Source organism: Sinocyclocheilus rhinocerous, unplaced genomic scaffold (genome assembly GCF_001515625.1).
Source record: "Sinocyclocheilus rhinocerous isolate Xijiao unplaced genomic scaffold, SAMN03320098_v1.1 scaffold3043, whole genome shotgun sequence".
Classification (NCBI taxonomy): Eukaryota; Metazoa; Chordata; class Actinopteri; order Cypriniformes; family Cyprinidae; genus Sinocyclocheilus; species Sinocyclocheilus rhinocerous.
This window is the reverse complement of record NW_015654630.1, coordinates 201,228-212,864: the sequence shown is the minus strand read 5'-3', so window position 1 is coordinate 212,864 and position 11,637 is coordinate 201,228. Positions and strand designations below refer to the sequence as shown.

The following is an 11,637-nucleotide window of genomic DNA, read 5'->3' as shown; positions in this document are numbered from 1 at the left end:
CACACTCACACACACTCACTCACACTCACACTCACACTCACACACACACACACACACACTCACACACACACTCACACACACACACCTTTAACTCTTCACAGGTTATCAGACTCAAACCACTGCAGAACATCAGGAACCCCGTTACCATGGTTACTCATGACCTCCATACATCCCATAATAACACGCATCTCTCAGGACCAACAGCAACACTCCAGCATCTAAATTACACAGACAGCACTGATTAATTACATGTCAATTTAATAAAGGAACATGAGCACTAATATAACAGGGTTTTCACTAAAGAGCATTTTGAGCAAATTAAATGCTGACATTTAGAAGTCATTAAGTTGCACAAGCTCAGAATTACTCAGTTCCTTTTACAGTGCAAAGCTCTGCAAACGTGCATGTAATTAAGAGGATGTGTGTAAAGATCATCATCATCTGAAATGAGTGAGTGAGTAGATGAGCTGGAGTAACGCTGCCCTCTGCTGGACAGGTGAAGAAAACCATAACAACAACAACTCACACATTCATATGACAGCTGTGCTTATGTTTTCATCTTTCATTATAGCTCAGTAGTGGATGTGGAAGGAAGTGAAAATGACTTTTTTTTCACATCCTGTTCTTCAAATTCTGCTCTCCACAGAGAATATGGAATATATGATAATATTATTTTAAAAAATTATATGATAAAGTTCAGACACACTTGAGGAAATTTACATTTCTAATGTTTTAAAAACCTTTGATCTTAAATGCTTAAAATTAAAATATAAATTGTCTGTATTATTAATTATTTTACAAAACCTAAATATCAATACATCCCAGCTGACATGCTTTGCTAATGTTCCCATGAAGTTATGAAAATGCTATTTTTGAACATTAAAACATCTAGTTTTTAAAAAAAAAAAATTTATGTAATGGCTGTGTGAACATTAGAGACAATATTAAAGGGACAGCTGACTCAAAAATGACAATTCAGTCACCATTTACTCAACCTCAAGTTGTTCCAAACCTGTATGAGTTTCTTCTGTTGAACACAAATAAAATATTTTGAAGAATGTTGGTAACTAAAGAGCTGACGGTAGCCATTGACTTCCATAGTAGTCAAGTCAGTGAAAGTCAACGGGGATCAGTAACAGTTTCTTCAAAATATCTTCATGTTCAGCAGAAGAAAGAAATTCATTCAGTTTTGGAAAAACTTAAGAGTCAGTAAATGATGACAGAATTTTTATTCTGGAGTGAACTGGCCCTTTAAGAGAATGCTACATTTTATCATGTCGCAAACATTAGGGGAATGTTACTTTTGAATGTTCTCCGAACCACTGGAAAGTAACAAGTAGTAACATTTAAAAATGTAACAAGAATGTCCAACTAAAATGTTTCAGAAGACATTCCATCATCGATGCATAAATAATGTTTTGAGAAGGTTATTAAAGACCAGATAACTTTGAACGAATGTTCTATAACGTATCTGGTAGAAAGTGTTCATAACTTTCTGAGAACTTACATTTATTGCACTATTATTCCAGCATTATATTTCCCTGTGAATGCGGACGGATCAGTGGGAACCTCAGCTTGGACTTTGAGCAGACAAACACGAACACAAGACGATGGGAGTGACTAAGGTGAAGCTCTGGTGTGTATTTTACTCTGGTCCTCCAGCTCATGAGCGGTGGGGTCTGATAAAGGTCTCGTTACCCTCGCAGACGTGGACTCGTCCTAATTTCTGCTGATCATTGATCTCTGATAGTCTTATCAGCCTCATATAAAGCGCGTCCAGCACCGGCTCTGTCTCACTGCTAGACGTTCAGCTAAAGCCTAAAGATGATGCCAGTGACCCAGCGTCTGCTCGTCCTGACCGCTCTGCTGTCTCTGCTGCTGGCCTTACAGGTACATCACCTCACAATCACCGATCTGACGCCGTCAGAGACGAAACAGCTCACTAACACACAGGAAAAACTGCTGCAGAAACCATTTTCACTCAGTCTTCCGGTGGACGTGCAGAAAATACAGGTTTAAATCTAAATTAAAAACATCTCTTTTTAGTCTTGCTTTCTTACAAAGACATAAGTTTCATGATTTTTTTTATTAACTTTAATTAATTATTCATATTCAATTTTGTTGTATTTATTATCGGTTTTCTTTTTTTTATATTTTAGCAACAAAATGTTGGTTGTAAATTATTTTGATCTCATTTGTTATTTCCAAACGTTTGAGTCAATCACTTTTTCTTGCCTGGAAAGCACTTTGAATTGCACTGATTTGTTTGAAAAGTTTCTAATTAAAAGTTAAATAAAACGTTAATTATATTATGCTAATTAAATCAAACTTGATTGATGCTAGAAAATAATAGTAAATAATTTTGAATTAACACTTTGAATTAAACATGAAATTTTCAAGAATTTTTTTTTATTCAAAAATTAATAATAATAATAATATTTTATATATACTGTGTGTGTATATATATATATATATATATATATATATATGATTTTAAGCTTCTTTATCTGATTAAATTAAATCATGTTAAAATGTGACATACTGTATGTACATGTATTTTCTTAAATTGAAATATAATATGAGACAAAATATATATATTTTAAATGCTTTTTAAATATTATTATATTTCAAAAATATATTTTCAGAAATATTAAATAAAATGGCCAAAAATATATTGGTAAAAATATTTTTTATGTAAATAAATTCTGAAACATACTTTAGCAAATACATTTAATAATATTTTTGAAAATATTTTTTTTGCTGCCCTATGGGTTTACTCCCATATACCACAAATAAGACAATAAAAAAGACAAAAGATTCTGCATATCAGTGATATCAGTGTCAGTCATAAAACACACTATCAGCTGATCCGGAGTCAGCTGCATGTCACTTGTTTGTAAAACAGGATCATCTGGTAATGTGCTTCCTCCAGCTGGAATAACACAGCTCTCATCTCATCATTTTCCTGCGATTGTAAGGCGATGCTGCGTGGCGGACTGAAGCGCTTGTTTTATTCTGCCCGCTGCTTTTGTTTGCACATACTGTAACGCTTCTGTAAATCATTGTCTGGAGATGCACAATGTCACTCCCAGAGCAAATGTTTGGGGTTTGACCGACCTTGACAGCTTTCTAAATTTAGCGGCTTGAGAGTCTAAATTTGCAAATTTGGGACATAATTTCCTTTCCAAATTACAGTGAAGATTACTTATTAAACATTTGCATATCATCTCAGTATGGAAGGCCATTTCTGCCATGGAATAAAAAAACTAAAAAGTAATTGCGATTTTTTTTTTTCATCTCACAATTCAGTTTTTTTTTCTCTCTCAATTTTGAGAAAAAAGTCAGAATTGCAAGATACTATGAGAAGAAATGTCTGAATTGTGAGATGTAAACTTGCAATTGCAATAAAAAAATTCATAATTGTGAGATAAAAAGTAATGCAATTACCTAAATTATTTATTCAATGGCGGAAAAAAATGTAACTCTGAGACATGAACTAAGAATTTTGAAAAAAAAAAAAAAAAAGATGAGATATAAACTCAGAAATGCGAGAAAAAAACATTACAAGCTGAACATTTGAGTCTAACACACGCTGTCTCTCTGTCTGTCTGTAGGTCCAGACGGCACCCATAGACACTGACTGGGCGACCGGACTGATCCATCGGGCCAAGCGCTCGTTACTATGGCGATGGAACACTCTGAAACCCGTGGGTTCTGGATGCAGAGATCATTATGAGTGCGGAACCAACTACTGCAGGTGAAGAACAGCACCAAACACCTCAGTCCTGCCGCTGCGCTTTGGACGTCCCGAGTTCGAATCCCAGCTTGGGGACCTTTCCCAATCCTATCTCCCTCTCCCACTTCACTTCATGTCCTCTCTACACTGTCCTATCAAATTAAAGGCAAAAACGCCAAAAGTAAATCTAAATCAAAAGTAAAAAAAAAAAAAAAAAAATGAATATGCAGGGTCCTTGTACACTGCATTCTTAAATTTTTTTGAAAATGGAAAACTTCAAAATTCATTTTTACTTTCAGGGGCAGGAAATGGATAAACAGCTTAAACATTTTCTAGCATCAATCAAACAGCTTATATAATTAACCATAAAAAATTAAGTAAAATTTTTTCTCTTCATTTACTTAAAAAAAAGAAAAAGATGCCATTTTCTCATTTTTCTGGCAATATTAAATCAAAAAACAATTGAATGCAACAGACCGGGCAGTGATACTTTGTTAATTTATTAACGATAGTCAAGAAGAACTGACAATGAATATACTTCTACAGTATTTAGATGATTAATCTTAAAGTTAGGCTAATTTTAATATTTACTAATACATTTCAGTTTGTTAGCATTAGTTAACACACTGTGAACTAACATTAACAATTGTATTTTATTAACTAAATTAGTTTATATATATATATATATATATATATATATATATTTTTTTTTTTTAAGTATATACATTTATACTACATATTAAATGTATTTTTTCTTAACTAAAGGTTACAGGCCTATACTGCTCATTAGTCCATGTTAGTATAAACTATAAAGTTAAGAAATGAGAGCTTATTGTAAAGTGTAACCAAATGCTTGTTGTAGAATATTTCTATGAAAAGGTTTAGCAGACATGAAAAGAAAACGAGCGGGATTTTTAAGAGTTAAATTCGTTATGATAGATTGACGGTTTGTGACATGAGGATGTCAACTTTAAGTTCATTTTCATATATTTCTAGCCATCATTTTAAATGCTCATATTTAAAAAAAATTACTTGTGTAATTTGACCAAACAGGATTAAGGCCACAAACCAAGTAACACCACAAAACATGACAGCATTCATCAAATCAACTGATACTTACAAATATAGCATTCAGATGCTTTCCCTCCAATAAATGAATGATGCCACTTGAAGATGTCGGAGACATATGAAATATGAATATACATTCAAACCAAGCTGATAAATACGTCACTGTGATAAAATATGTTTATTTTTTAAAATGGGGGTAATATTTAGCAGGAAGACATAAAACGATTCAAAACCAAATCGTAGGCCTATTTGAAAGTTATTCAATTGAAACACGCGATTCGCTTAGTTTTCTCAAGTTTGTACAGCGCCTCACAGGGGATTTTTTGTCGCTCTAAGTAACGCAAATTTATCGTGAAATATCGCTATATGACTGTATCGATTAATCGACATAAAAACCATCTACATTGTAATTCAATACGTGTGCGATTCAAAGCTGGATTGCATTTGATTATTTAAATACAGGATTCGCTTCATTTCGGCGCTCCGGGAAACACGAATTTACCGTAAAATAATGCCTAGAAATGCGACTCACTACTCGAGGGGTTCGATCAGAACCGAATCATATTTGAAACTGATTCGAACACGCGATCGGTTCATTTTGTGAGTGTAGGTCGCCTCACAAATGATTTTTTAGGGCTCTGAGAAATGAATTTATCGCGAAATATCGCTGTATGTTAGCATCGACAAAAACGGTCTACACATTGTGATTCGATACGCGTGCGATTCAGCAGAATATTTGATGATTCAAATACGCGATTCGCTTTATTTTTGGCCTCACAAGGGATTTTGGCTCCCTGAGAAACACGCATTTACCGCGAAATAACGTTTTGAAAAACACATAAAAGATCTACATTGCGACGTGCTAAGAAATGCGAATTTATCGCAAAATATCTCTATATGATTGCATATTGACAACTCTAATCACAAAAATACTTTCACACAGAAACCTGAACCTTAAGCTGTAAACAGATAAGAGTTTATCACAGAAAACATTGACCGCTATTCGTGAATCAGCAATTCCACAGCAATTATGCTACACTCCAGCACAAGCGGGAAATGTTTTCACACATTTTATATTTCCTATTTTTTTTTATGAGTGGCATATTCTTAAAATAACCTACTTTTCCTCTCTTTCAGGAAACACACGTGCTCCTTCAATAAAGCTCAACAGGCCTGACTGAGGATGAATGATGAGGGCACCAAATCAAATGATGGAAAACAAAATGGCTAAAATTGTGCATCCCTTTGATTTCTCAAACATCATGACCTACATCAATCTGACAGAACATCTAAAGACGGCAGAAGACTTTCAAATCTACATCAATCTCAAGACTGTATTCAGGTGAATCTCACCAAGAATTGTCCAGGTCATATTAACCTCCAAAATCAGAACTGTTTTAATTTATTTGATTTTGGGCGGAAATATGACCCGGCGTGTTCTTGACACATTCACCTCAGAAACCTCTCAGGAACACGTCTACAAGAACTCCAGTTTCATCATCGATGTTTTATAGTTGTACAGATCTTGATAACGTGTAAAATATTAACTTTGCATCTATAGTTTCTGATTCAGATTCAATGAGGCCGAGATGTTTGATCTGATAAAATACAAACACACATGGCAAAAGAATCTGTAGCAAATCTATTTCATTATCAGCTGCAGCTTCCAGAAGAATCAGGACGTATTTATTTTGTAAATATCAGACACGTAAAGTGAGATGGTGCAACATGCTTTTTTATTTTATTTTATTGTTTGTCTCGTTATTTTTGTTACATTGATAGTGCAGTATTTTTTGAAGGAAAACAAAAACTAAAAATGCTCACATGATGAAATAAATGCATAAAAAAATGAATTTAAAAATGGAATCAATCATGAACATTCCTTTTTTAAACCTAAAACAGTCAGCTAACATCAACACTGGGTCTTAATTCATAAACACAGTTCACATTATCATTTCACAGTCATCATAATCATGAGATTTAATTAAGATTTCCATCCTGGGAAAAATACATTTGCGGTCAAGCTGAAGTGAAACTGAAATCACACCACAGTTTCAGATCAAACCCACAGGCATCACGCACTGTAGTGATATTCTGAACTTCACTGAAACAAAATTAGCAACCCTCAAATCTTCCCTTTTCAGACCTAAAAAAACACCAAACCAGCCATGAACTGCCACCAAACACCTGCAAGAATAAAACATGAAATGAACCATGCAGGACATGAGGTTTATTAAACATAAACAAAAATAAAAACTAACCGATCAGTGCATGAAAATGAACATTAAATATATTCAGGAAACTGAAACGTTCAAGAAAATGAATCTTCTCAATGCTGTGGTAATACTGATGAAACACTTGATACTGCATTTACTGAACACTGAAAACAAGGTTGTGTCTGGTTATTCAAGAAATTGTAGAGTTGCAAACAGAGTTTAAATTAGTGATTATGGTCCATTTCTTTCAGAAATATTGTAAAAGTGTTATTAGCTGACTCTAAAAACATTTTTGAGCCAATGTACCATCAAAATCTTGGTTTGCATCTAAGAAAATCACTTATATGGCAGAGGAGAAAACAAGCGTAAATACATCATGGCACCAAAACCATTAAAAAAGGATTTAGTGATTTTAAAATGCGTGTGGCACATTATTGACTTTCAGATTCACGTGAAGCAGACTAAAACTTACATTAGTCCTGAAATCAGCATGAGTTGGCACCGCTGTCAGTTTATTTGTCAGATGAGCTCATTGCAATTGCATACGTGTATTAATATCGTTGTGATGTGTACAGGTGACATCAATATCTCAAGCACTGATGTGTAACGTGTTGCATCACGTCTGCTGTCTCTATTAGTGTTTTCTGATATATAATTCAGTTTAGGACATGAAACTCTTTTTCTGATTTGGACACGCCTGCGCTATTTGGTTCTGCGATACTCAATCAATCATCTGAAGCATTAAATGCATTAAAAACACGTTTGAAAGATCCGGATCCGAGGCCAGGTGACCTGAGACAAACTTTGCACTTTGAGTCGTCTGCCGCATGCACCGATGCTCCTTGAACCGACTCTGGCCGTGTGAAAAAGAAATCAAGCTCAATGTCTAAATGCATGCTGGTTCATCATGACGTCTGGGGAGTTTACGATGAAAGCAGGGGCTGACGCTCGGCCTCGGTGCTCTGAGAGAAAAAAAAAACAGTTTGAAAAAGACATTAAAATACAGCAAATGAATTTACAGGCAGCACTGCATGTGGCCTTTGTGGAGAATTGCAATCACAGAATGTGTTGTATTGGAAAAAAAAAAAAATTATAACTGGACAATTTTAGGCAATATTTATTTGTGCTCTTGTGTTTTTATGCTTATTATAGTATCACTCAGTTAACTTATTTCAATGCCAACATAAATTCTATTAGAATCAAACGTGACTTGTGTTTCCTGTGCATTTCACATAAAAAATTTTACATGTATGATGAATTAGGGCTGATTATGTAGCATTCGAATCTAAAAACTAGTGCACTAGTGACCAGCGCTATTTTAGTATTATTTGTATAGTATTATAGTTTTTATTTAATATTTTGAAGTAGCTTTTATTTTCATATTTTTACTATATATATTATTATATATGTATGTCAGGAACCACACTCCAGTGGTTTGAGTCTTATCTCTCAGATCGGTCCTTCAAGATATCTTGGAGAGGTGAGGTGTCCAAGTCACAACATCTAACTACTGGGGTGCCTCAGGGCTCAGTTCTTGGACCACTTCTCTTCTCTGTCTACATGGCATCACTAGGTTCTGTCATTCAGAAACATGGCTTTTCATATCACTGCTATGCTGATGACACTCAACTCTACCTCTACCTTAAATCAAAATCGTGGTTTGCATCAAAGAAAATATAGCAAAAGTGAAAACCACCTGCAAAGACAGCGTGGCACCTAATATTTTTTCTAATATTTCAATTTTTTTTATTAATATTTAAATATTTAAATATTTAAATTTACATATACATTTATGTATTTAGAAGGCACTTTTATGTTTATTAGACAACTAGATTAGAAAGCAAGCTAAAGTTAATGAGAAATGCAGAGAAGAATTATTATTTTTTTTTTAAATGAGCTTTTATTTTTAATATTTTTAAATTTAAATTTAAATTTTTAGTATGTTTTGTACTTGCTTTTGTCACTTTATAATCATTTTTACATTTATTTTTCAGTTTTAGTTTAATTTTATTTTAGTTGAAGTTAGTCATTTTAGTACTTCAAATTTTCATTTAGTTTAAGGTAGACACGTTTACCTAAAGCGACTTGCAAAAGAGGAACAAAAGCAATTCATCAAAGAGTCAACAATACATTTAAAATTTGATTCCAGGTTTATGAGACAAGCTAGCGAAGTGGAGAAATGCAGAGAAGAAAAACATTAATTAAATTTCATTTATAATTTCATTTTATTTTATTTTATTACATTTTTTATTTTAATTTTTCTTTTCCTTTTTATACATGTTTTTATGTTATTGCAGCTTTATTTCAATTAACAAAAATGTTTTTTAATAGTTTTAGTGAAGGAAGTGATGCGAGATCCTCACCGGTGGCATCTGCTGTCGGCACATGAACACGATGAAGATGACGCCCAGTAAGATGCCTACACTGATCACTATGAAGGGGATGTTGACGATCACATTAGCCTCGGTAACAACCGCATACAGCTTCTTGGCAGATTCCTCGTCAATAAGGACGCTCTGGAAAACAGGATGGAAGCGTTTAGAAGATAAGAAGAGACAGAAATGAAGAAAAACACTTTCATATTTCCTGCTCAGGCGCTTTGTTGTTCTGTCTGATAATGTGAACTCAAAATAACTGCTTTAGAGTTAAGATCTCATTCGACAGAACTATGATCTTTTTCATTTAGTGCACTTTTATCCAGAAAAAAAAAAATCATCTAATCCTCTAATGCTGAGACTGGTTTATCTCTTTATTTTTAAACATGAGTCAAGCTGATGCAACCACATCTCTCTCTGCTTCATTTACTCTTTCATGCCTTGTGTCGTTCAAAGGTTAATATACATTTTGCATCGTGTTTGGACGCTTTATCTGTTGCACTTTTCACCTGATTTTGCATCTCAACAAAGCAACAATACACATGTGATGAAAAAGTCAAGACAGAAGCGCTTGACCCGTCGGGACTGCAGCTTCACAGAAAATCATGATATTCATGTTTATAATATCTTATTATCTTCATGCCTTACAGTTGCCTTTAGCAAGTTAGATCTGGATGATAACAGAGTTGAATTTTGTGACGATATATAAACAATCCAGCAGTTGAGGTTTGCTATATGATATTTGTGGCTTTATGTGAGAGTGAAAAAAAGTGAAAGTGACGTTTTTCAGTCATTTTTCTGGGAAGTGAGCCCATGACCTTGACATTGCAACTATTTGAGTTTATCTATTTGAACTGGACAGGAACACATGTTCTGACACGTAGACAAACTTGACATGCTATAAAAGCCTTGTAGAAAAATACAGATGATGATTTTCTAAAAATTTACCTCATTAAGGTACATCACTGGAAACACCAGCATCCGGATCTTGCCAGTTTGACTGCAAAACAAAAAAGAAAATATGATTTTGATGGTATGTGAAGATGTTTTGAGCAGGCTTATTATAGAAGATTTTAGTTACTTGAAAGAAAAGAAAATCTGGAAAAAAAAACAATAATTTTCATTAAGCTTAAGTACTAAAAGTACTAAAATAACTAAAACAAATAAAATAAAATAAACTATATATAAAAAAATTAAAATAAAAACAAAATTACTAAAACTTTAACTAAAATTAAAGTGAAACCAGAAAAAAAATATGAACTAAATATTAACTAAAATTATAATATATAATAACACCCATCAACACCCATGGATTTAGTCCCATCAACAGAGGTTTGAATATATATATATATATATATATATACATACTTGTATATATATTCTTATTTTTGTTAAGTTTAACTTGAATTACAAAAATAACTAGTGCAAAACTAAATAAACTAAAATTAAAATTAATAAATAAAAATAAACTATATAGATTAGGGATGGAAAGCTTCACTAATTCGCATCGGTGCATCAGGATAAAAGTTAACGATGGGATACATCGATTTAAACAAGTGTGCATCGGATACAAGTTGCCATTTGTATCACAATGCATTGTTTCTAACATATCTGCATCGGTAAAAACTGATTTATTTATGTATAATTATTAGTAGATGTGCTATACTTTTATTATTTAGAAAGTGATCTATAATTTGTGATCAATGTTTTATATGTAGATTGATTTCTCCTCTCTATAAGCTGTTTCTCAAGCACGTTCTCTCATCACCGATACCGTGACGTATCACAACACTACAGAGACCGAGGCGAGTCCTGAGAGTCACATAGAATATAGATGAACATGGCTGTCTATCTGAACCAAAGAAATAAAAGCCAACTATCTGTACCATATTGAATTGCATAGCTTATTTTTTTCTATCGCATTGAATTGCATGGTGTTGAATCGAATCGAAATCGAATCGCACTGCATCGTAACAGGGGTGAATCATTTCACATCACATCGGTAGCTGCTTCATATGTATCCTTCATGTATCGTATCGTTGGCTGTGCATTTAAATGCATATCGCATCGGCCTCAGTTATGGAGATGCACATCCCTAAAATATATATATTTTTAAAAACAAAATCTAATAAAAATGACAAAAACACACAACAAAATTACAAATTTACAAAATAAAATATTAACTAAAACTCTAACAGTATGCTAAAATAACACTGCTTGTTTAGACCAATCAGCATGGATT

At 33.4% G+C, this 11,637-nt stretch overlaps 2 protein-coding genes across 2 annotated transcripts; one reads left to right on the top strand and one right to left on the bottom strand.

Annotated features, from left to right (window-relative positions):
- The first annotated feature begins 1,662 nt into the window (after positions 1-1,662).
- LOC107717700 (liver-expressed antimicrobial peptide 2) lies at positions 1,663-6,313 on the top strand. The gene is made up of 3 exons (XM_016524538.1): positions 1,663-1,890; positions 3,615-3,757; positions 5,942-6,313. The coding sequence occupies exons 1-3, from the start codon at positions 1,825-1,827 to the stop codon at positions 5,979-5,981; spliced, it is 249 nt and encodes an 82-aa protein (XP_016380024.1). The 5' UTR covers positions 1,663-1,824; the 3' UTR covers positions 5,982-6,313.
- An 87-nt stretch (positions 6,314-6,400) lies between these two features.
- Positions 6,401-10,433, bottom strand: LOC107717701 (lysosome membrane protein 2-like). Its single transcript, XM_016524539.1, has 3 exons — positions 10,344-10,433; positions 9,384-9,536; positions 6,401-7,982 (listed from the first exon to the last, which is right to left on the bottom strand). The coding sequence occupies exons 1-3, from the start codon at positions 10,374-10,376 to the stop codon at positions 7,944-7,946; spliced, it is 225 nt and encodes a 74-aa protein (XP_016380025.1). The 5' UTR covers positions 10,377-10,433; the 3' UTR covers positions 6,401-7,943.
- Between the last annotated feature and the right edge of the window lie 1,204 nt (positions 10,434-11,637).

Bases quoted from the DNA above. Each gene is read 5' to 3' on its own strand.
- LOC107717701 (XM_016524539.1), bottom strand. From the start codon at position 10,376: ATGCTGGTGTTTCCAGTGATGTACCTTAATGAG. The intron at 9,537-10,343 runs GTAAATTTTTAG...CCTGTTTTCCAG, and splicing joins CAGTGATGTACCTTAATGAG to AGCGTCCTTATTGACGAGGA. The intron at 7,983-9,383 runs GTGAGGATCTCG...TTTTTCTCTCAG, and splicing joins GCCGACAGCAGATGCCACCG to AGCACCGAGGCCGAGCGTCA.
- LOC107717700 (XM_016524538.1), top strand. From the start codon at position 1,825: ATGATGCCAGTGACCCAGCGTCTGCTCGTCCTGACCGCTCTGCTGTCT. The intron at 1,891-3,614 runs GTACATCACCTC...GTCTGTCTGTAG, and splicing joins CTCTGCTGCTGGCCTTACAG to GTCCAGACGGCACCCATAGA. The intron at 3,758-5,941 runs GTGAAGAACAGC...CCTCTCTTTCAG, and splicing joins TGCGGAACCAACTACTGCAG to GAAACACACGTGCTCCTTCA.